The sequence below is a fragment of the Manis pentadactyla genome, chromosome 4 (assembly GCF_030020395.1).
Source record: "Manis pentadactyla isolate mManPen7 chromosome 4, mManPen7.hap1, whole genome shotgun sequence".
Lineage (NCBI taxonomy): Eukaryota > Metazoa > Chordata > Mammalia > Pholidota > Manidae > Manis > Manis pentadactyla.
The window spans coordinates 111,546,546-111,572,346 of record NC_080022.1 but is presented as its reverse complement, the minus strand read 5'-3'; the positions used below and the strand labels follow the sequence as shown (position 1 = coordinate 111,572,346).

Genomic DNA, 25,801 nt, shown 5'->3' with positions numbered 1-25,801 from the left:
TCACTCATCTGTGGAGTATAAGAACTAAGAATAAACTGAAGGAACAAAACAGCAGACTCACAGAACCCAAGAATGGACCAACAGTTACCAAAGGGAAAGGGACTGGGGAGGATGGGTGGGAAGGGAGGGATAAGGAGGGGGAAGAAAGGGGGTATTATGATTAGCATGCATAATGTGGGGCTGGGGGCACGGGGAGGGTTGTACAGCACGGAGAGGACAGGTAGTGATTCTACAGCATCTTACTACACTGATGGACAGTGACTGCAGTGGGGTATGTTGGGGAAACTTGGTGATGGGGGGAGTCTAGTATGCATTATGTTCCTCATGTAATTGTAGATTAATACCAAAATTTAAAAAGGGGGGGGGACAGAAGTGGGGGAAACAAAAAAGAAAAATGTATGTGGAACCACAAAAGACCCTGAAGAGCCAAAGCAATCCTGAGAAGGAAGAATAAAGCAGGGGGATTACAGTCCCTGACTTCAACTCTACTACAAAGCCACAATAATCAAGACAATTTGGTACTGGCAAAAGAACAGACCCATAGACCAGTGGAACAGAATAGGGAATCCAGATATTAACCCAAGCATATATGGTCAATTCATATACGATAAAGGAGCCATGGAGCTACAATGGGAACTGACAGCCTCTTCAACAACTGTGTTGACAAAACTGGACAGCTATATGCAAGAGAATGAAACTGGATCATTGTCTAACTCCATACACAAAAGTAAACTCGAAATGGATCAAAGACCTGAATATAAGAGATGAAACTGTAAAACTCTTAGAAGACAACATAGGCAAAAATCTGAATATACACATGAGCAACTTTTTCCTGAACGCATCTCCTCAGGCTAAGGAAACAAAAGCAAAAATGAGCAAATGGGACTACATCAAGCTAAAAAGCTTCTGTACAGCAAAGGACACCATCAGTAGAACAAAAAGGCAGCCTACAGTATCGGAGAATGTATTTGTAAACAACATCTGACAAGGGTTAACATCCAAAATATATAAAGAACTCACATGCCTCAATAACCAAAAAGCAAACAACCCTATTAAAAAATGGGTGGAGGATATGAACAGACAATTCTCCAAAGAAGAAATTCAGATAGCCAACAGGCACATGAAAAGATGTTCCACATTGCTAATTATCAGGGAAATGCAAATTAAAACCACAATGAGATATCTTCACACCAGTTAGGATGGCCAGTATCGAAAAGACTAAGAACAACAAATGCTGGTGAGGATGCAGAGAAAGGGGAACCCTCCTACACTGCTGGTGGGAATGTAAACTAGTTCAACTGCTGTGGAAAGCAATATGGAGGTTCCTCAAAAAACTAAAAATAGAAATACCATTTGACCCAGGAATTCCACTCCTAGGAATTTACCCAAAGAAAACAAGATCCCAGATTCAAAAAGACATATGCACCCCTATGTTTATGGCAGCACTATTTACAATAGCCAAGATATGAAAGCAACCTAAGTGTCCATCAGTAAATGAATGGATAAAGAAGAGGTGGTACATATACACAGTGGAATACTATTCAGCCATAAGAAAGAAAGAAATCCTACCATTTGAAACAACATGGATTGAGCTGGAGGGTATTATGCTCAGTGAAATAAGTCAGGCAGAGGAAGACAAATACCAAATGATTTCCCTCATTTGTGGAGTATAACTCGAAGCAAAACTGAAGGAACAAAACAGCAGCAGACTCACAGACTCCAAGAAGGGACTAGCGGTTACCAAAGGGGATGGGTGAGGGAGGGAGGGAGAAGGATATTGAGGGGTATTATGATTAGTACACATGGTGTGGGGGGGGGGGATCATGGGAAAGACAGTATAGCAAAGAGAAGACAAGTAGTGACTCTGTGGCATCTTACTACACTGATGGACAGTGACTGCAATGGGGTATGGGGGGGAACTCGATAATATGGATAAATGTAGTAACCACATTGCTTTTCATGTGAAACCTTCATAAAAATGTGTATCTGTGATACCTTAATGAAAAAGAAGTGAAAAAACAAGATCAGTGCTTGGCACGTGTTAGTAATTATTTTTTGAAGAAATAAATTGTGCACTAACATCTTCAGATTAATCTGTAAGTATTCAGAAAAAATAAAAAAGACTTTGACCTCTTTAATACCGCGTTCGCCCCTTGTGGCAGTGACGACAGCGATACGTACACAGACCTGGTTCACTTCAGTTCTTTATTGTTGCTCGGAAGGCCGGGAGAAGGTGAGTGAGAAGAAGCAACAGCTGGAGGGAGCGAGAGAGAGGAAGAATGAGAGGAGAGAGAGAGACAGAGAGAGAGTGTGAGAGAGTGAGGTTAGAGAGAGAGAGAGAGAGAGAGTGAGTGAGTGCTTCTCTTTCCTGCTTATGCCTTATATAAGGGAAGCTGGCCTATGGTGATCAAGATCATGCAAGCCTATAGGAGCAACTTCCTTATGCTAATGCCACCAAACCAGGCAGGGTGGCGCCCAGGAAGCGTGCGCCATCTTAGGGCATTGGTCAACTAGAGTGGAAGGGCAGTGTTCAGCCATAGTGGGACTCAGCCTCGGCCGTAGGCCGGCCCCTACATTTAAAGAATCTCTGAATGATAACAGTAGTGGATAAGCAAAGAAATGAAACCTCTAATGAAAGAAATTGGAAGGTTAAGCTGGGTCTCTCTTGGAGAACTTTCTAGACAAGCCACATGACTAAGAAGAGGTAAAGACCAAGTGCTCTACCAAGAATGGTCAGACATTAAAATGTCTCCTTACAACAGGAAGAAAGCATTTAACACTGATAAGCACATTCTAGTACAGTGGCCCCTTCAGGTAAGAAGAGCTTTGGTATAAACAAGTTTAGTGACACTTAGTGTATTTAGGTGGACTTTTTTTGAACCTTATTCTGACATTTATCACACATAGATAATAGAGATTAATATAAAATATGAACTCTTAGTTATTAAATCTTTATTATAATATTTAGATTGAAAAGATTGAACTGAATAGAATTTACACAATACATGAACTTTTCTCAAATTACATTAACTGCTAGGACTGCATACCCATCAACAAGCATCATTCTTGATCTAGTGCCAGCTACCTACCTTGTACTCTGAAACCCAGTTAGTAACGTCAAACTGATACCTATGCTAGAATATTTATGTTTAACTAGAGCTAAAACTCTGTTTAACTAGAGCTAAAACTCTCATGGTAGAAATTCAAACATCAGCAGACCAATGGGGGATTTTTTTTTAGCAGAGGCCAACTTAAATTTTGCTAAAATCACCCCTTATGGATACCACCTACTGAAATATACAAAGGAAGTTCCTGGCATCATTCAGTGATCATGAGTCCCGGTTTGACATTAAGGTCATCTCTGAAGAGCCTTTTATGATTAGGAAAGTCTGAGTCACCCTCAGACTTCCTCCATTGCCTTTCTGAGTCATTTCCTCTTTCACTGACCCAAACCAGGTACAACTATGTACAAGAAATATCCAGAAGTACAGTTTTGGAACTAAGGGACATTAGAAATCACTGAGTTCAGTGTACTCATTTTACAAATGGCAAAAGTGTGGCCAAGCAATTTCCCTTCTGCACAGTTGTACGGCCTCTGTCAGACAGCTTTTCCTATACCCAAGACCCTCTTCTGTACAAGCTGATTTCACAGCAAATCTCAGACTCTGAGTTAGATTTATTTTTGTTAGAAGTAAGCTGAGTACTTGGGTTGGAAGTTTGAAAAGAACTCAGGGCCCAGGGGAACAGTTGGCATCCACTGTATTCCCTTCAAGTAATCTGACCTAGTACCAGTGCTCCTGTAATGGACCAAGGAGAGGACTCAGGTAGGACCAGCATATTCTAACTCAGGGTGTCTCAACCTTGGGACTAACATTTTTTACCAGATACTTCTTTGTTGTGGAGGCTTTTAGTTTTAGGTATTCACAACACTTCTGTTCTCTATCCACTAGATGCTCAGACAGGACAATCAAAGTCCAGACATTGCCAAATGTCACCTGTAGTTGGTTGGGAACCACTGTGCTGACTTAAGGAAGGGGCTCTTGTAATGTAGGCCTGGGCCCATTTAATTCTCTCAGGAGTGACTATCCTTATTCCTACAGCCCTGTGCCAGGTTTTTCTCCCTCACATATCCCTGTAGGGCTACCATGCCTTCGTCAGATGGGCTCCTCCAACCTCTACCCACAGTGGCCCTGAAAGTGGCACATAGGGTGAAAATGGGAAGCCAAAATTTCTACCAATCCCCTCTTGCAGGGGAGATCCCTGACTGGATAGGAATTTACATAATTTGGTTTTTTTTAAGACAAAATGTACGCAGTGCTCAGCTCTTAACTGATTGTTGTGAAGAAGGAAAGATCAGGGCCTTAAGACCCTTTCCGATCTTGAGGGTGAACTGGGAGGGATAGATCAGTGCATACCAAGGAATCCACCTTTTCTGCACAAATTCTCCTTGACTCAGCAGTCCCACTTCCCCTCCCCAGCTCATCCTCACCAGTGACCATATTTAGACACTGCAAGCCTATGTTGTCAGAAACCAGAAAGACTGAAACCAGATGGTTGTTATGGAGATTTGGTTAAACACACACACACCCTAGAGCATGGCCTCGACCGAGTGGTAGGGGTGAGTGGCAGTTCTTGCTGGGACATGTATTTTTCTTAATTTGCTATTACTCTACCTCTTCTACTCTTGCCACATTTCCATGCATATCATTCCTGCTGGCAGAAGCCACTTCACACTGACCAGTACTATTCTTAAACATATCTACCTCAGGATATGTTTAAGGACAGAATTACTTAATCTTTTTGAGCCTCAGTCCCTTCATCTGTAATATGAGGATAATTATAGTACAAACTTTATATGGCTTTCATTAAAAGTAAATATATGTACTACCATTTGCAACATGGATGGAGCTGGAGGATATTATGCTCAGTGAAATAAGCCAGGCAGAGAAAGACAAGTAGCAAATTTTTCCCTCATTTGTGGAGTATAACAGTGAAGCAAAACTGAAGGAACAAAATAGCAGCAGACTCACAGACCCCAAGAAGGGACTAATGGTTACCAAAGGGGAGGGGTGAGGGAGGGCTGGTGGGGAGAGATCATGGAGAAGACAGTGTAGCACAGAGAAGGCAAATAATGCCTCTGTGGCATCTTACTATACTGTTGGGCAGTGACTGCAATGGGGCATGGGGGGGACACGGTAACATGGGTGAATGTAGTAACTACATTGTTTTATCATGTGAAACCTTCTCAAGAGTGTATATCAATAATACCTTAATAAAAAAAGAAAGTCAATATATGTAAAGAAAGTTGTATCATGGCTGGCAAAGTAGATGGGGTTTGTTCTTACACCAAAATAAAATCCTTATCTGGGGTATCTGGGAACCAACCACTGGTGCCTTTGGAAATCTTGGCATGTGTGCCCTGATAACAGAGAAAAGCTACTGGAGGAGTGTGTCCCATGTCCCGTGTGTTAGGCTGGAGGAAGTAAAAACAAGGACATGCAAACAGAACAGAGAGATGCCATTGGGGAAGAACAAACCAGACCCCAAGGTCCGTGCCTTATATGGAAAGGGGACAGCTCCTCCTGAATTCCATCCTTCTGATGTGCAAACTAAGACCCGGATGTCAGCCTCCTCCCTCTTGGAAGGAAAAAAGGTTTCTAGTTGTCTATTATGTCACCTTTAGCCAATCATACCTCTCCACGCCCCCTAGGATAGCTTGCCCACTCCTCCCCCTCCTAATCCTTTATAAGCCCCCACCTCCCTGACCGGGTGTGACTTCCCTGGCCTGTAATACCCAGACCGCGGAACATCACCTGGGAGTTGCACTCAAATAAACTACCTGGCCCTTTGTTGCCTCTCTTCACCTGCTTATTTCGGCTAAAATTTATCTTACACTGTGGAGTGATGGTGGAGCCAGATTGTTGGGGGAGGGAGGGTTGTTTTGTTTTTTGACTTTGTTGTACTCAACTGGAAAGCTGTTTTGGGGGGGAAGCTGGGCATACGATCTCTTCTTTTCTGAAATTTGAAATGGAAGCCACAGAGACGAGAAGACACAAGACATAAAATCATCCTTGCCTGACTACAATGGAAGAGTATAAAGGAGGCGGAATGTCCCCTCTGCCTTTGGCTCTGGCTCCCCTTCCCCAGCAGACCCCTATTCAAGAGGAGGCTGCTTATCTCAGTGTAACAGGCTGGGGCTTATTCCTGCTGTAGGCTCTGTGCATGATGTCTGCTGAACTTTCTGAAGAAAAAACTAGTATTTTCTAATAACAGATAGAGGGCAGATAATTCCACCTCTGGATATAGGTAAGATTTCTTTTGTTCAGCTTGAATTTACTGTAGAGCTAAGTTCTCCAGGTCTCAGCTCCTCTTAACACACTGAGGAAATAGAAGAAAACATTATGCACCTTGCATCTTCAACTCTGTTCTATCTCACAGAATAAATATTACTATCCTATTTTTACAGGTAAAAAAAAAAAAAGATCCAGTTTGAAAAAGGACTGTGAAAATAAATACTAATCTGAGAATTTTTATTACATCTGAAGGGGAGTTAGGGGAGTGGGACTGGACATGATAAAGGAAATTTAATCTCATCGTGACGTTTTGCATTTTTACAAGAATATGTATTAATTGCATAACTGAAAATTGAATTTTGAATTAAAAGGTAAGACTATTCTGTATTTTACAAAATTTTACTGAAGTTCAGTAAAGGTTTATCTAAGGTTGCTTGGTAATTGACAGACTCCAAAGGCCATAGCCACTCCACCAAACCCTGTGCCCTGTGTACACTCTCCTGGAGAGTTGGGTCTGGAGCCGAGAGGAAGTCCTGAGCTGTCCCTCTCAGAGGCAGTGGGATCATTGTAGTGGGCCCTAGGTCTTGGCTTGGCTTGTTTTAATCACTAAAGGGGAGACCAGACCATGTTAGACCAACTTGATGACTACCCTAAGACTGGCCTGTGACACATGGCTGAATCACAGACTCCAGGTAAGGAATGCAAAGGATGTAACTGATAAAAGAGATTGTTTTAACAAGATTTTTATTTTTTTAAATTGAAGTAGAGTTGACATCCAATATTATATTAGTTTCAGATGTACATTTAACAAGATTTTAAATTGGATGTTTCAGATATAAGTAGTACGAAATTGCAAAGGGAGACACCAGATAGTCATGCAAAGTTAGAGGAAATTACCAAGGACCAGTTCCATGATTCTTGAACCCACACACACACCCTATTTCAAGAGTGGAGACAGGTTTATAAAAGAGATTTCTTTGGAGAGACCTACTACCATGTGAACTGCATCCAATCCCAAAAAGAGGTGGAGGTACTTCTCTCTTCTCAAGCCGAGAAAGGGGGCCTCACGGGACCTTTGAAGCATTTGGTATTTGTTCCTGGGTAGGAGATAATAGACTGTGTATGACTCATGCTGGAAGAATTTCAAGGCAAAGGTTGGCTGACAACAGAGCCTGAAGTAACAAAGTAGACAGCTCTGTCTTGTAAGTAACTGCACTGCCTTCTGACAAAAGGTCAAATATACATGAATTCTGGGGACAAGTATGGAGCTAGTTTAAATCCTACTCAAAGAACTTCCTGGAACCATAATGGGACTCCTCACAAGGGTTCTGTGTAGAATGGACCACTGGAAAAAAAGGATGAGAGGTGGAGTGAAGGCCATAGAAATACAAAGCATCATCTCACTTCAGATTGCTGACATTATCATTGGAAAGGCCTAGCAAGGAAGCCTCTGAAGGAGCCATACAAATGCATCCATTGTGAGACAGTCAGCTTTCAACATTAGTCACGTCTAGAGAACAGGAAGCCACCAAGAACATTCCTCTCTCTTCTGCTCCATTTCCAGGAGGTGTCAGTGTCGGCATCTAGGAGGTAGAAAAATGGAGGGAGAAGAAAAGTCAGCTACCTCTCTTCCACAAAGGCAAGCTGGTAGGCTATATTGTGGGATACAGATATTCTCACCTATGATGAAGGCTATTGAGTTTGTTACTATGTTTCTGAATAAAGAATGTGTTTTGCTACTTAAGTAATTGCAAGACCACTACTTAAAGGTGAAGAAATGTTCGGGAGGTGTGGTGGAATTTTCATCCAGGTCAGAGGAAAAACCTCTCTTATTGAAATAAATTTTGCAGAGGCAGGGGGAGACAAAATTAAACTTCAATTTTTATTACATCCCTTGGGTTGGTACTTGTTAAGCATTCCAGTTACAATCATCTTTGTGTTCTCTGAGGCATTTAATTGGCACTCATGGAGACTTTTTGTTCCAGTTTGTAGTGCACCAAAATGTCTTTGAAAGGCTAACATCCTTTCCATAATAAAATAAAGGAGTTTTAGGGACCTGTGGTTTGGCAAATCTGGCTGAGGTCAAGGGATTTTAAAATAGACTCTGAAAGTTGTTGGAACCTTGAAGATCAACTAGTTCCAACTAATTCCTCCTAAATTAATCTTTTCCACAGCATCCCAGGCAAGTGATAATTTAGCCTTTTCTTGAATAAATCCAGTGTATTGGAATTTACTATCTTCACCCTTATTAAAACTCTTCAAGTATTTGAGGACCACTTCTCTCTAGATCTCATTTCATTAGTCTAAAAATTTCCCCTTCCTTCAGTTATTGTTCCTTGATGTGGTTTGGACTCCTGGCATCACCCTGGCTGCCTTTTGGATGAGCTCTAATCTGTCAGTGTGCCTTTCTAAGTTTGGTCCAGATGTGGGCTTCTGTCATCTGGGTAAGGATCTGGTTCTTCCATTTCAGAACCTACAGATTTTCTAGTATCTAATGATTTGTCATTCACTCTTAATCACTTTTTTGGGCCAACTGCAGTTCCAGTCTACCAGACCCTCTGTGGCTTCACTTCTTTCCCTGTCCATCTTAGTCTCTGTGAACAGTGATCTCAAGACACTACCACCTCAGTTATCTTTGTCTTTTGTTCTTTGGTCCAAGCTAACTCGCCACTCCTCAATTCTACAGCAACAACAATCTTTATTTGTTTTTTCAAGTAATATTTATCAAGTGCCTGTTGGTGTGCCGAGTTGTTCTATATATTGAGGATAGAAGTGTGTTTTCTCCACTTCTGGTTGTTGGCTGCCACTTTATGGGAGACCATTCGTTAATTACCAGTCAGAACTGGCACCAGTGTGCAGTTCCCAGCCTTATCTTGGCAGTCCTCAGGAGGAGCCAGATGCTTTATGAAGGTCCCACGGTTGTTCTCCTCAAACACCTGTCTAGTTCCAGCCTCTGCCTTTTGTAGACCACCTTGCAGTCACCCTCAAAAAGAAAACAGATAGTGCCAAATTCCCAAGCTTTCCTCCTCTTGATCTCTAAACTGATTGTGAAGGCACCCCATCTGTATCTCCTCCCCGGCTATAAAAGAGAATCTCCTTACAGTCTTAAATTGAGCTTTTGCCCTTCCATCTATCTCTTCTGGAACACTGTGCTCTGTCAGTTGTCCATTTTCTCTGCTCTAGAGTTTTTCACTCTGCAAGATCATTCTCCTTAACCTACAAATATTTTTGAATCCCTCACTCAAAAAAAAAAAATTCTTTCTTCAACCCAACTACTCTCTGCTTTTTCATCATTCTCAAATTTCTTGAAAAAGAACATTTCAACTCCCATTTACTTTTTTACCCAGCTTAATTCAGCTTTTGCCTTCATTAACTTATAAATCTTTCTTAAAATGACCTTTAGACTCTTAAAAATTATTGAGAGCTGTTTATGAGGGTTATTGCCACTGATATTTACCATATTAGAAATTAAAACTGAGAAACTTAAAAAAATTCATTTAAAAACAATAAGCCAATTGCAGGTTAATATAAATTACATTTTCAAAAAAACAGAAAAGTGTTTTACATTTTTGCAAATCTCTTAATATCTAAATTAAAAACAGCTTGATTTTCATATCTGTGCATTTAATCTATATTGATATGTTTTGACTGAAGTATTTGGAGAAAAGATCTATCCTCATACAGGTAAATAAATGGAAAAAGGAGAGGTATTTTAATACTCTTTTCAGATAATATGGATATTCTTCTTTGATAGTACACCAAAACACAAGTGGTAGTTTCTTCAAGATTAACTGAAATGTGGTATTTGAAGCCAAATCAATTAACTTGCTGTGTTCCATTACATTAAAATCCACTGGTCTATCTTGCAATTTGAATGGATCTTTCACACAGGTATGATTTTGAAACATCATGCATGTGTCATTTGGAAAATATTGGTTCACTCAGTTAACACAGATGATCCAAATGTTGACATATTTCATTATCCAATATTGTTAAAATATCACATTCGTTAAAATCAAAACCAGTCTCATCAGCAAAATGTTTAAGTCCTGGGAAGCTGTTGGACTCACTGAAGTAGATACAAAATTTCCAAAACTGTAATTTTTGCTTGAAATCTCAAATTTTATGATTGGTCACAAATCTGTCAGTTGTTATCCTTGAAGTGACAGGCTGATTTTGTTCGTTTTTGAGAAAATGCCAAATACTCAAGTGTAAATAACCATTTTGTCATTCTTTCAAAATAAAATGGTGATTCATTTTTTTGAAAAGCAGCTAATTTAGCTTACAATTCAAATAACTGTGTAAGTGCTTTTCCTGGAGACAACCATCATACTTTTATAAAAAGCAGAAATGCTTTATGTGTACTTCTCATTTTATAAAACAATGTTAAAAGCCATGTACTCTTCTGTACAGCAAAGGACAACATCAGCAGAACAAAAAGGCATCCTACAGTATGGGAGAATATATTTGTAAATGACATATCTGACAAGGGGTTAACATCCAAAATCTATGAAGAACTCACATGCTTCAACAACCAAAAAGCAAATAACCCTATTAAAAAATGGGTGGAGGATATGAACAGACACTTCTCCAAGGAAGAAATTAGATGGCCAACAGACACATGAAAAGATGGATGCTCCACATCGCTAATTATCAGGGAAATGCAAATTAAAACCACAAAGAGATATCACCTCACACCAGTTAGGGTGGCCAGGATAGAAATGACTAGGAACAACAAATGCTGGCGAGGATGCAGAGAAAGGGGAACCCTCCTACACTGCTGATGGGAATGTAAACTAGTTCAACCATTGGGGAAAGCAGTATGGAGGTTCTCAAAAAACTCAAAATAGAAATACCGTTTGACCCAGGAATTCCACTCCTAGAAATTTACCCTAAGAATGCAGGATCCCAGTTTCAAAAAGACATATGCACCCCTATGTTTACTGCAGCACTATTTCCAATAACCAAGAAATGGAAGCAACCTAAGTGTCCATCAGTAGATGAATGGATAAAGAAGATGTGGTACATATACACAATGGAATATTATTCATCCATAGAAGAAAGCAAATCCTACCATTTGCAACAACATGGATGGAGCTAGAGGGTATTATGCTCAGTGAAATAAGCCAGGTGGAGAAAGACAAGTACCAAAGGATTTCACTCATCTGTGGAACGTAAGAACAAAACAAAAACTGAAGGAACAAAACAGCAGACTCACAGAACCCAAGAATGGATTAACAGTTGCCAAAGGGAAAGGGTGGGAAGGACGGAATAAGGGGAATAAGGGGCATTACGATTAGCACACATAATGTAGGGGTGGGCACGGGGAAGGCAGTAGCACAGAGAAGACAAGTAGTGACTCTATAGCATCTTACACTGATGAACAGTGACTGTAATGGGGTATGTGGTGGAGACTTGATAATGGAGGGAATCTAGTAACCACAATGTTGCCCATGTGACTGTATGTTAATGATACCAAAAGAAAAAAAAGCAAATAGAAAATTATACTATAACAAGTATAATTAGCATGAATTATTTAGGGAAAAAAACCCAGTTTATCCAAATACAAGACTGCATGTCAATTTTTCTCTATATGATTGTCAAAGTACTCCCATTTCAAGGAAGAAATAGATTCAGGTTAAAAAAAAATCCATGTACTCAAGAATTGAGGTTTAATAAAACTATTCTTACTCTTTCATCGAGGTTATTCTTAAGTGAAACTGGCTCTTTTTTACTGTAAGGATATGCAGTTTAGTATTCTTGCCTTGATTTATGCTAAGGTGTCCATAGTTTTACCCCCATTGCTTTTGCATGATCAATGCAAATGTAAACACAGTGAAAAAGGCAGAGAATATTTTAGTATTATGAAAATACTTTTGACCTCACAGCCCCCTCAAAGGTTTCATGGACTCTCGTCTGTGAACCACACTTTGAGAACTGCTGTCTTAGATCCTTAAAACTTCATAAGGTAGGAATACTCTCACTTTACAGGTGGGCAAACATACTTAGACTAAATGACTAAATAACTTGCCCAAGGTCACTTACCTGGTAAGTGGTAGGGTTTATTGATTTGATTTGAAAGCCTGTGTCTTCATGCAGCCTCTCTGCAGTGTATTCCACCATGGTAGTTCCTTGAATACACCACATTGTTTTGGCTCTGTATTTTTGTATATGCTCTTCTCTCTGCTTAGAATGTTTTGCCCCATGTACTCCTGGTGAACACTCAAACACAGGTCAATATCCACCTCAAAATCACTTTCTCCTGAGGCAGTTAATTGTTCTGTCATCTGTGTGCTTCTGTATTTTGCTCAAAAGTCTAATTTTGGCATGAAACATGTTTTCATTTCATGCCATCATATTTGTCAGTTTTTCCTCTAGTTATTTTTAATATCTTGTTTAATAACTCTTTCCTACCTTGATTTCATAAAACATTCTCCTGTATATCATTTTTTAAGTTTTTAATTCAACTGGAATTTATTTTTTATATATGTTATGAAGTAGAGATTCTGTTTTTTTCCTATATAAATATCTGGTTATCCTAGCTCCATGTATTGAGCAACCCACCTTCTCCCTACTGATCTGCAATGATGCTTCTGTTATCAAGTTTCCATATATATATATATATATAAATCTGTTTGTCAGATCTCTATTCTGTTACATTGATCCATTTGTCTATTCCTGCTAATGTCACGTCTCTTTTTCTATGGGTGTATAATAATGATGTCCAGCATGGCTAGTCCCCTCACCACTGTTGGTTTTTTTTTTCATCCTTTCTTTCAAGAGTGTCTTGGCTAGTTTGGCCCTTTGGTCTTCCAGGTAAATTTTTTAATTGATTTATCCAGTTCCTTATTTGGAACTTCATTCAAACTAATCATCAGTTTGAAGAACTGACATTTTTACAGTTATGAGTCTTCTTATATGTGAACATGTTTTTTTATCTTTATTTGGGTTTTTAAAATGTATTTCAATAGAGTTTTATCATTTTCTCCACATAGTTTTGCATATAGTGGTACAACCTGCTAGTTGTGCTTTTCTTCTTCTCATGTAATAGAATCCCCAATTTATAGCTGGGCACACAGACATTCACAGTAAGTACAGTATTTCCTAGCCTCCCTTGAAGCTAGGAGATCATGTAACTAATTTCTAGCTAATATGCAACTTCTCAAAAATGTCATTAAAAGAAGCTAGAGACCACCTGTTCTCTTTGACCCACGCAGAAAAAAAAAAAAAAAGAAGCTAGATACCCTTTGCCTTCCCTTTTCTCCTTCCTGCTGGTTGGAGTGCAGATAACGTGGATGAAGCTAGCCATCTTGGATCATGAGATAGAAAAGCATGTGTGAGGACAGCAGAACAACATAATAGAAGGAATAGAAGTTCCTGATCATTACGGAACCACCATGCCAACTCTGGGTTCTGTCAGAAAGTAAGAAGAATGAATATTGGATAATAGAACTAGCAGTGCCTGTCCCACCTTCTGAGAGGCTACTGAACCCTAGTTATATGCTAGTGTTATTACTACCTGTTGAGACTAGGGCCTGAAATTATCTTGTAGGCAAAGATGATAATTATGGTGTTGTGATGGGAGGGTAGGAAGATCTTGATGCTGAAGGCACAGTATGAAAGAGTATCATATCCAGTAGAAATGTAGAAAACAGCCATCTAAGCAAGATATTCAGTTAATGATTTTGATACAAAAACATGAAATCAACCTTTTTAGTGTGTGATCAAAAATAATCTTTAGAGATTATTTATAGTCACGGGGGATTTGTGTAGGAAAAATTATGTACATTTTAGGAGTAAAGCAAAAAGATGACTACAGAATCTTTTAGTATTATGCTAGAGCTTTTTCAAATAAGTCCACCTAAGGGTCACCGGATTACCTTGGGGAATGTAATTTTGATTAGCACTCACATTTTTTTTTTATTAAGGTATCATTGATATAATCTTATGAAGGTTATATCCTTCATATATATCCATATTTATATCCATGAGCAACATTGTGGTTTCAGCATTCACCCTTATTATCGAGTCCCCCACCCCACCCCATTGTAGTCACAGTCCATCAGCATAGTAAGATGCTATAGAGTCACTACTTGTCTTCTCCGTACTGTACTGCCTTCCCCGTGAAGTGCCTATATTGTGAAGCACAGACAAGTTTTAGAGGGTAATGTGTTGGAGGATAATGTGTAGAAAACTAATAAGATACAGTGATTTTTTTTCTAATTTACTAAGGAAGATAACCCCAGAAATTATAGTTACTGCCTCAGAGGACATTAACTGCTTTTGTACCTAACTTAACATCCTTCTTGGCATTTCCTTCCCTATTGACTATGTAAGTCCCAATTTTTCATATATTCTCTAAACCAGTTTTGTCATTCTGCTGATTTCTTCATTATTGACATAAATAAAATTTTGGTATGTGGTAACAAAGTATGGTATTAAGAGGCATTCAAAAGAGCATAAAGGCAAAAGATTAGCCTCAACTTAGAAAAAGACAATAGGGTGCTCCAGTAGTTCTGGAAATTTCTATCAGCAGAGTGGAGAGCCTCCCAAAACGTGAATTATATACAGGACCTAAAAACAAAACAAAACAACACTACTTTACCAGGCTGAGGAATAAGATGGTTGAATAATTAAGAGAGGCAGTAAGGATAAGAGAAAGTTTTTAATTAGAGAAGGGGGAAGGCTACACAAGATATTAAGTATATTGAATTTCAGGTCCCAAAAGACTTGGAGAATAAAGCCACTAGAGAATCTTAGTTCCTACACTGGGATCTTTTTTTTTTTTTCTATTTTGAAAGAAATGATGTAAATGAATTCTCTGAAACAAAGGCACATTTTGAGGAGGAAATGTGCTCACAGTTTGGGAATGTTTCAAAGGATTCAATATGCCTACAAGAAAGATTGGCACAGTCAGGATGTCAACAGTGCTTTTCTTTTTAGGTTCAGGACTGTGGCCAATATAGTTATTCTACAAACAAGAGCCATTGTTGATACAGAGTATGCACAGATCCAGAGGTGCCTCTGACTCTAATACCAGGGGTCAGAAGACCTTCTAAGTGAACTAAAATTATATGAGGACAGGACCTCCCAGACATCCTGGAAACATACTGACTCTGCCTCTAAGCTGCACAGACCCTTTCCCTACCCGTGAGAGTGGTGATTCTCTAGGGCAGTTGCATAGGAGTCTAGAAGGTGGTCTACCTATTAATCTTATGTAATATGGATGTGTATTTTACATCATCACACTCTGTTCTATCCATACCTGGATAGAACATAAGCTATATAGACTCTGTCTCCACAGTCTCTCCATATTAACTTTTCCTTTTCCACCAGTAGCACTGGAGTACAGTCACCATTAAGTCTTGACTATCATATGGTGTAGCCACCTAATTTATTTCTTTGCTTCCAGTCCTTTCTCCCTCAATCCATTCTAAAATCCAAAATTAGAGTAACGAGCCTAAATTAGAGCATATATCACAGTACTCTAGTGCTCAGTGGTTTTCATCTGCCTAGAAAAGTTCAAAGCTCTTTGGCTTCCAAAGCTCTCAATAACATGACCCATCCTACTTTCCTAGACTTTATATATCCCGTATGTGGAGAAAGTGAAGATTCCTATGGCCAGGATTCTCACCTGGCCCTGGTCGGCTTGCTCACTACACATATGTGGGCAATACATTGTTATTGAATTTATATAAAGAGCTCCACCCCGTGCTCTGGGCTGCTGCATGGCTGCATGGCTGTAGGAGAGCAGAGACTGGAGTGGTGGCAGTGCCAAGGACAGAGACAATGAGGGCTGTGGGGGGCAGAGCGGCCCAGAGGCAGAGACCAGCTTGCCCTGAGTGGACAGGATTCTAGTGATTGACCTGCCACTGTGGGAATAAAGTTGGGTATAAACCCTTTCACCCCAAGAACGTTCCACTGTCATTTTTTCGATCTCATTGAATCCATAGTGAACTTGTCCAGGGCTGAAACCCATTGGCAAGACACCATATTAATAAACATTCAGATTCACCCATTCAATAATGGAGTTTCTGCCATGAGTCATGCATGGCTTGTGTTACAAAGGGAAACAGGGTAAGTGTCATCAACAAGTGGACAGCCAGTGGAAGAGATTCATGAAACTGAAGAGTCGCCAGTGTGGAAGAAGGAAAGCCATGAGTGTGTGGTGCCTTAAAAGGCACATAAAACAGTGTTTCAAGAAGGGAATGATCAAGAGATCAACTAAAGAGGACTGCAAACTGCCCACTGGAATTTGGCCATGTGAAGGTCATTGATGACTGACAAGAATGGTTTCAGTGAAGTGGTGGGAATGAAAGCTTGCTTGGGGTGGGTTCAGAAGAGAAAAGGCAATAAGGAGGTTGAAATTTTTTGCTATAAAGGGGAGCATCAAAGAAATTAGGTCCAAGGGAATGCTTTTTAAAGAACTGAGAATATCAAGTTTGTGTGCTGATGGAAGTGGTTCAACAGAAAAACTGCTGCAAGTATGTAAAGGGGCAACTGCAAAGTACTAGACAAAAGAAATGGGATCCAGTGCACAAGTGAAGAGGTTGGTTTAAGATAGCAGGGAAGGTTCATTCATTCACCTTAACTATAGGAAAGGCAGAAAGAATAGGAATAGGAGTTAATTAGTAGATTTAGTGGTGAGAAATTAAATTTTTCTCTAATTGCTTCCACTTTCTCAGTGAAGTTAACTGAGAGTGAGGAACAAAGAAGGAAATATTGGAGGTTTAGGGACAGAAGAGGTGTGTCATAGTCATCTTGGGCCACGGGAGAGTGAATTGACTAAGGAAATGCGATAGTATTGCTAAGTTCTTGAGATTTCTGGCTATAAACTTAAAGTGAAACTTGTAATGCATTTCCTTTTTTTCAGCCTTTGAAAAAAGTCTTTTTGCACTTGACATTTTCTCAATCTCCCTTTGACTAACTAATGAAATCATATTCTAGAAAGCCCAGCAAAGCTACCTCTTCCAGAAGATCTGCCGCTGGCTCTGGTAGTTCAAAGTGAATTTCCTAACCTCTCTACTCCAGTTGAGCCGTTGATGCCTCCTGTAGAGCATATATTCCATCTCACATTACGGCTAGTTGCTGTGCAAAATAACAAATTCTTAAAATAGAAAACTACTTCTTATTCACTACACCCACAGTATTTCTCTTCATCCTTTCTGCCCCGTATTATAAATCCCCATAGTTGTAAATCTTGCCCAAATAATTATGTAGTATAGCACCCTATCTCCTTATTAAACCGTGACATTTTGGGGAACAGGAACCTTGCTTACCTTTCCTGCTTATATCCCTCAAATACCATGCTCTTGAATTTTAGCTAGTATTTTTACAAATCCTTCCACAAAAAGAAGTTGCTTCAGTTAATGTTAACTCACAAATATGGCAAGTAACAGAATCCTTGACCTCAAGAGGTTTACCCCTACAGTCAAATGTGCCTTATTAATACAAAAATAAAATGAGTCTCAGAAGAGGCGCTAATTGAGTAGATTTGTATGTATTCACCATAGCCTATGTAGTGGAGATGGGGTATGCGAGAAAGCAAGTAGGAAGCTAGGAATAAAATTCAGTTGAGGCAGAATAATTTCCTTTAGTCAATTTCCACATAATGATCCTATAGGGCAGTCCATTTAGCATCCCCATTTCCAAATCCCTGTTGGACTGAGAGCAGACAGCTGAGGATGCGCAAATTAATTAAGGTCCCCTACAGTGCACTCTTACTAATGTTACCTAAGACTGTTGTTCCCCACCTAAGGCAGAACTTCCTCGTCCACTTTCCTCAATCTCTTGAGTGATTAAATAGGTAAGAATTTGGTATGGGAATAAACCTCTAGCACAAAAGCGGCAACAAGGGCCCGCAAATCAAGATCCTACGAAGAACCCAGGCAGCCATTAAGCAAGCCTAGGTCGGCAAAGAAAAGCGCGAGCCCCCCAGGCTCCCCTCGCCTCCCGCAGCCCAGGGTCCCCCGCGGCGGTTACGTAAAGCGCCATGGGCGGATCCAAGCCGGAAGTCCCCGCCCAGCCTTGTCCGGCCTCTTCCTGTCAGGTGCTGTGCGCAATCCGGAAGTTTTCAGCCTTTTATGGGAATACTTTTTTTTCTTTAAGTTGCTGACGCCCCCGCGTAGGACTGGCCCTAAAATACCGTGATCTAGGAGGGCCTCGCTCACTTTTTACTTCCGCTTCCTTCAAGTAAAGAGGTGGAACCTCCCCCACCTTTTTCACCGAGAAGGCGGCGGCGGCTCCAGCGACTCCAGCTTGCGATGTTTGGCCTCAAAAGAAACGCAGTAATCGGACTCAACCTCTACTGTGGGGGGGCCGGATTGGGGACCGGCAGCGGCGGCGCCTCGCCTTCGGGGGGGCGGCTTCTGGCTGTGGGGAAGGAGGCCGCAGCTAGGCGGGAGGCAGGGGGTGAGGAAGCCGGTGCGGTGATTGGCGGAAGCACCGGCGCGAGTCCCCCGGCCGCGATCGCGCCAGATGCCCGGAGGGTCGCGCGGCCCTCGCCCATTGGCGCCGAGAGCCCCGACGTCACTACGACCCCCGCGAGGCTGCTGTTCTTCGCGCCCACCCGCCGCATGTCGCCGCCTGAAGAAATGGAAGCCCCAGCTGCCGACGCCATCATGTCGCCCGAAGAGGAGCTGGACGGGTACGAGCCGGAGTCTCTCGGGAAGCGGCCGGCTGTTTTGCCCTTGCTGGAGTTGGTCGGGGAGCCTAGTAATGGCCCTGGCACTGACGGCTCACTACCCTCGACACCCCCAGCAGAGGAGGAGGACGACGAATTGTACCGTCAGTCGCTGGAGATTATCTCTCGGTACCTTCAGGAGCAGGCTACTGGCTCCAAGGACGTGAAGCCAATGGACGGGTCTGGGGCCGCCAGCCGGAAGGCGTTAGAGACCCTACGAAGGGTCGGGGATGGTGTGCAGCGCAACCACGAGACGGCCTTCCAAGGTAAGGGAGTTGGTCACGAAGGTTGCGCAGTGTTTTTTTCCTCTCCCTGGACTCACCCAGCACACATGGGTGGAAACCGAAACGAGTCATTGAAAGGACTCTCATCCTATTTGAGACCAGAATATTCTGGCCATGAGTCATTGTTTCCGCCCATCTTGATTATTTTGGAAATGGCAGGTCTCTTCAAAGCCCGGAAAGGGTGGGATGTCAGTTTTCTAGTGGGGTCGGCCTGAGTTCTGTAGATCCCAAATAGCGATATACCCCCGCCATGGGTGGGCAGGCGAATCGTGCCGTGTTTAGACGAAGGAGACCATGAGAATCTGCGTGCTTTTTCATTCTCAGGCATGCTTCGTAAACTGGACATCAAAAACGAAGACGATGTCAAATCTTTGTCTCGAGTGATGGTCCATGTTTTCAGTGACGGCGTAACAAACTGGGGCAGGATTGTGACTCTCATTTCTTTTGGTGCCATTGTGGCCAAACACTTGAAGAGTATAAACCAAGAAAGCTGCATCGTACCATTAGCAGAAAGCATCACAGATGTTCTCGTAAGGACAAAACGAGACTGGCTAGTCAAACAAAGAGGCTGGGTAAGTTTGTTTTAAGGTTGAAGAGGGCCTTGGAGTGGAGATGTAATGGAGGATTTTATTTTCAGAAAGTGGAGATAACTAATGATGTACAACTCAGTATTCAGGCTCTAGCTTAATGAGCCTCTGGTTGCTTGATGTTGATTTTAAGTAGTGGGTACACAGAGATCATGGTTTGACTATCTTGAGTTGTTGCATTAAAAATCCTGGTTTTCTGTAGGCTATTTTACTGGTGGTTGAGTCTTTTGCATTTGGTATTTTATTGTAATTCAGCTGGCTCCTCTTCACACCAGTGGATTCAAATTATGAAGAAATAAGAATCACCTGGGGTTGGGAGTGAACTACATTCCTGAACAAAAGGCCTCCTCCTTTTAATTAATATGCATCATCATTGCGTTTTGGGGAAACTTAGATATGTTTAAATTCCTCTTCTCTCTGTAAATCGTGTTTTTAAGCCAGTGGAAACCCGTGCTTGAAAATGTGATTTTTCTTTTTTGTTTTTTAGGATGGTTTTGTGGAATTCTTCCATGTAGAGGACCTAGAAGGTGGCATCAGAAATGTGCTGTTGGCATTTGCAGGTGTTGCTGGGGTAGGAGCTGGTTTGGCATATCTAATAAGATAGCCTTTTAAGTGCAATAACTGGACTCTTAACCAACTCCAGCCACCAAAACCACATTGTCTGCTATGAAATCAGATGTATTTATGAAGTTGGACCTCAAGCTGTCCAGGCTGTAACCTCCAAGAGTTCTGCTCTAGCAACTAGAAAAGCAAGTGGCGAGAGGATTATGGCTAACAAAAATAAATACATGGGAAAAGTAGTCCCCCTTGAAGAGACGCGCTGTCTGAAAGAAGCAAGGTTCAGTTTCAGCAACAAGCAAACTTTGTTTGGGAGGCCCTGGAGGAGGACTTTTAGATTTAGTAAAGATAGAGTGGGCAGACTGAATTTTCCTTGTCTAGAACAGGAGAGTGGCCAGTAGCCAGGCTAGTTGTAGAGTTCATTAAATATACCCACTGAATTTCATGACTTCTGTAGTATTAAAAGAGAAGCACTAATAGTGCCAGTGATCTGTGTAAGAGGGATTTAAGCTACAGGTAATAGAACTATGACTAGAAGCCTCAGTACTGTACAACAGTGAAGGGAAAGCTGTTTGCTCTCTAATTAGCTTTCCCAGGTATACTTCTTGAAGAATATAAAGTGTAAGTGCTCAGGACTTTCATACCTGTTCTACTTTGGCTTATTTTGACTGACTGTTAGTTTAATAGCATAATAAAGACCAAGAATACTTGACTTAAAGGCTCAAAAATTAGTTGCAAATATGGAATATCCTCAATTTTTAAAACACAAAACAACTTGTAAATGTATTTGTCTGTAAAAATTGTATATATTTTTACAGAAAGTCTATTTCTTTGAAATGTAAAGGAGAAAGAGTCTGGAATTCACAGTAGTTTTTCATGCCCTTTTGAAATTTACAACTTCAGTAGTTAGGAACCTGTTTCTTAACAGCTTTACTAAACTTTGTCCTGGTCAGTTCTAGATTGTCTACAGAACCAAGTGATGTAATTGTAAGCAACCTAGTTGTAATGGAACGATTCTGAGTCAACTATGCAGGCTTTAATTTTCCTGTCTGATTTTCGTAAGTATTCCTTAGATAGTTTGGGTTTTTTTTTTTAAGTCTGGGAGATTGTGAAATTGAGGAGTGGAGAGTAATCCTTTCACATAGTTAACTCGTAGATTTTCAATAATTAAGTCAAGGTGGCTTTTTTTTTCTGTTTTTGTTTTTGAGACAGGGTGGGGCATGTGGGCTGAGGACATAAAAATAATGGACTCTGGGCAACTAATTTGAGTTCCTTCCATTTGACCTTATTTAACGGGTGAAATTTAAACTGAGTTCATGAGCTCATCTTCAAAGCTTTTGCTAAGAGGTTTTCAGCTGTTCCAAATGGGACTTACAAGAAGTATGTGTATAAAAAGATCACATCAGGTGGATGAGAGGCATTTGGTCCCTTGTTTGCTTAATACATTGTAAAATTATGACTTGGAAAAGCAGGCTCTAGTCTAACCATGGTGCTATATTTAGGCTTGCTTGTTAAACACAGGTCTAAGCCTATTACTTCAATAAAGCAAATACTTACTGTTTCATTTCTATAAATGGTTCCCAAACTTTGTTTCAGATTTTTACATTGGCATCTCTTTGAATTTCAGATTTGATACTGTATTGAATCTGTGTTTATGTCATATCCTTCCTTGAAATATATGCTGGCTGTTCTGTACCCTTTATAGATATTTATATCCATTCCTACTTCTTTAACCCTACCATCCCTGAACTCTTACTAGCTCTTTCATATTTTGGCACTATGAACCCCATCTGGGAACGTACATAACCCCCCTAGGAGTCCACAGGCCTTCATCCTTAATGAATTTTATCCTTGGGAGGTGATAGTACAATGGGTGCTGTGACAGAGTCATTTGGTGCGAGGAATCCCTTTTCCTTGGACTGGTACCCTTTCAGTTGTTGCTTTATCCTGTCTGGGCTGGGAATTTTCAGAGAGCAACATTTTATGTGACTTTCTTAGGTTCCTTTGCATTTGAATTACACTCACTTAAAATAATAGAAGTGTGGACTCTGTTAAACCTGAAAGGGTTACATAAAACTGGTAAACTGAAGAGAGCTGTAATGGAAATAGGGTCATTTGAAAACTTCTGCCTCAGAATGTGACCTTGGACTCCAGATAAAAATAGGCATGAATAAAATGACTAAGATTGTAATGGGGAAGAATTTGCCCTGTGTGCCCATCTCCGAGCATAAGGTCATATAGAGCCATTTTTTACCTATGTATTTATCTTCTTGATAATAAACCACTTATTTATGTCATGTCTATCTCTAAGGACCTAAAAGCACTTTATGTAGTTTTAAATTAATCTTAAGATCTGGTGGAGATGACTAAAAGACTCCCTATATCCAGTTGTGGAAATAAGTGCATAGATGTAAATTGGTGGGATTTGGGGGCTCCACTTCCCAATTTACTAGGTGCGATTGCTGCAATGTAGATGAAGATCTTAATTGATACTTTGGGTCAAAGGCTGTGAGGGCTTAGGGAGCCCAAGTGCTTGAGGAAGGGTGGGTGGTTTTATAGGGAGAGGAGGCACATGTACCAAGTGCTGGCGGACTGCATAGTTCAGGGCAAATCCTCCAAAATGGAAAGGGAGGGGCTGCTTGGAAAGCTGGCTCTCTCAGCAACTTCTGTCTTAAAGCTTCTCTCAGGGAGAAACATGCAATCACTCTAGTGTCGTCCATGTACATTCTGTGGAGTGGGGGGAGGGTGAACACCTTGGTTCCTGTTAAACAGCAAATGCTGTTGACAGCTATGCCAGGAAGAGTTAGGACCAACTATACTGTGGGCTGTAAAATGTAGTGTATTTCCCTAACTTCCTGTTTTTTCTGAGAAGAAAATAAATCTTTTATTCAAATACAAGGTGTGTTATGGGTGTTTTCTAATTGATGCCTGTCTTCCTTCCCCCTCTTGGGCAAGCCTTCTGGCGAAGCCAGCTGAGCAAATAAGTATAGATGAATTAATAAGCTAAGCCCAATAAAGCTGATTTCCCTTAGAGCAAAGGGCAGTTCCCTTCAGAAAAACTCCTCTTTAATTCAAATTAGAGGGTTGGGTTTTATATATTCACTGCTGTGCCTCGGAATAGTTCTTGTGCATTTTGATACAAAAATCAGAATCCCTGTCCTCTGATTTTTGTTACCAAATGTTGGTATTTTGAGGCAAGAGGGTTCATTATGGCAGTCACTGTCTCCCCATTGCAACAATTTGAGATGAAGGAGCTAGCAGAGTAACAGCCAAAGTTAGGAGTTTGGTAAAATTTCTGGTACTGTTTTACTACCCTTCTCCCTCTCCCAAAATGATGTGAGAATAGGCTAGTCAATTTCAGAAACTCTATCCTGTCTTTCTTTTTAGCTACCTTGAAAGCACAATTGCCATGGAAATGTGCAAATGTGAGGTTTGTATGTTGGTTTTAAGCCCCTACTACCAAGTGCTAAGCCTGCAAACAGGATTCTGTACATTTAAAAATGCCTTTTTCTGCTTGGTAGCTCATTGTGGAGCCTACCTATCAGAAGACAGCAACTTTTTACCATTTTAAAGCTGTTATGTACAGGTGCTCTCAAACTGGATGGAGGGAGGGTACCACAAGACAGAACAGCTCAGGTCTTGTCACAAGTTACACACTCCTGTTGCTAATGTGATGCATTTCTGTGGCATTCCTTTAACACCTTAACTTGGGCCAAATAGTAACCAGGTAACGAGTTACTGAGGGAATCAAAGTAATGCCCTTCACTTGACACTATTTTCTTTCAGTTCCTGTTTTGTGACTTTAGAACCAGCTCTTTACTTCATACTACTTCTTTTTAGAAACATTTTGTTTAAAGCAATTGTGACAGCTGGAGGATTTTACAAAAATTGAATAATTTGTACAATTGGTGTGTAGCATGGCTCCAGCCAGATACCCAGAGCACAGGCCATTAATTCCTGGAGTTCAAGGTGGTCTGTTGAGTATCAATTAATCGTAGCTCTTTATGGCCCCATTTATTTAATAATACAGAGCTTTGTTTTCTTGAACTCTCCTACACTGTTCAAAAACTGCTCAGTTTCAATTTTTGAAAACTTAACTCTGTCCCTCTTTAGTTTCCCAGTTGTTACAGTGCCATCTTAGTTACCTGAAGCATGTGGAAAGATGGGGTTGGCAGTCTGCCTCCAGGCAGATGTAACAGACCTGAGAATTCCGCATTCTTTACTAACGGTTAGGTAAAAAAAGAACACACGGCAGGGTTTTGTTCCCACACTATACCTGGTTTCTCTGTCAGTTCTTCACCTGCATAAAAAAGTAGTTCCTGCACAAAAATATGTCAGGGCCAAGAATACTCTGGATTTTATCCATTCCAAGGATCTATTTCCATGGCTTATTTCTGCCATTGGTTTCTGTATTCTTAACTTTGCCTTCTCATCCTCTGTTCAGGCATTACCTTGGTTTAAGGTTTCAACACTGCGGTGAGCTGGGACATTAAATGAGCTCTCTGTAACCAGATGTTTGTTGAGCCTCTTCATTGGTCCAGTCCATGGCAGTGGACTGCTTACTGTGTACCGTGCACTAGTGGATGCTGGAATTTAAGAAAATAATTCTTTCCCTCTAGAAATTTGGTCAAAAAAAACTAGGCAATAGTCAAAAGAAACATTACAACTGAATGCAGGGTGATCTTTGGATCCTGAATGAAATAAGCTATAAAGATTATAGGGACAATTGGGGAAATTTTAATATAGGCAATATGTTAGTATTGTATCAATGTTAAATGTTTCAAGTGTATCATGGTTATGCGAAGTGTTCTTAGGAGATACATGCTGAAGAATTTATGTGTATGAGAAAGCAATTGTGGCAAAATGTTAAACTCAATTCAATCTAGTAAGAGTGATAACCATGGACAAAAAGTGATTTGAATACATTGCACAAAATACTGCCCTAAAGGTACTGTAAGATAAGGGGTAGGACACATCAGCGTGACCACCTTTGGAAGTAGAAGGTAGTCAAGAGGGCTTCAAAAGACACTTGAGGTTGGACCTTAAAGAGTATGTAGGAAACAAACATACACAAAAGCATATGGAGTTAGGGAAGAACGTCTGGGGGTGTAGAGATATGTGGATAATTTTTTCTTAGCATCTTGTCTCCCTGCCTGCCTTCCCCTTTCCCATACGTGGCCAGTGAATGTATCTCTTCAGTTTTTTCCATTTGGGGCCTTACATAAAAATAAGGGAAAATGGTGGGGGGAAAATGTCTTAGGAGTCTGAAGTTGGTCTAAAGGACACATGGCAGGGTGGATTGTGTTTATTTGGGAAGTAAGATAGACTCTGTTGATTCCTCTATCATGTTAAAGTGGTGGCCCTGAATGTACACAATCTCAGGACCATAGCCACCAC

General features: G+C 40.7%; 1 protein-coding gene and 1 long non-coding RNA gene across 2 annotated transcripts; one reads left to right on the top strand and one right to left on the bottom strand.

Moving 5' to 3' along the window:
- Window positions 1-1,802: 1,802 nt before the first annotated feature.
- LOC130683417 (uncharacterized) lies at window positions 1,803-18,312 on the bottom strand. The gene is made up of 3 exons (XR_008997120.1): window positions 12,339-18,312; window positions 2,575-7,876; window positions 1,803-2,130 (listed from the first exon to the last, which is right to left on the bottom strand). It is a non-coding gene; the product is annotated as an uncharacterized LOC130683417 (long non-coding RNA).
- A 136-nt stretch (window positions 18,313-18,448) lies between these two features.
- Window positions 18,449-21,978, top strand: MCL1 (MCL1 apoptosis regulator, BCL2 family member). The gene is made up of 3 exons (XM_036905259.2): window positions 18,449-19,241; window positions 19,584-19,831; window positions 20,334-21,978. Exons 1-3 carry the CDS (start codon window positions 18,557-18,559, stop codon window positions 20,448-20,450), a joined length of 1,050 nt encoding a protein of 349 aa, XP_036761154.1. The 5' UTR covers window positions 18,449-18,556; the 3' UTR covers window positions 20,451-21,978.
- The last annotated feature ends 3,823 nt before the right edge of the window (window positions 21,979-25,801 follow it).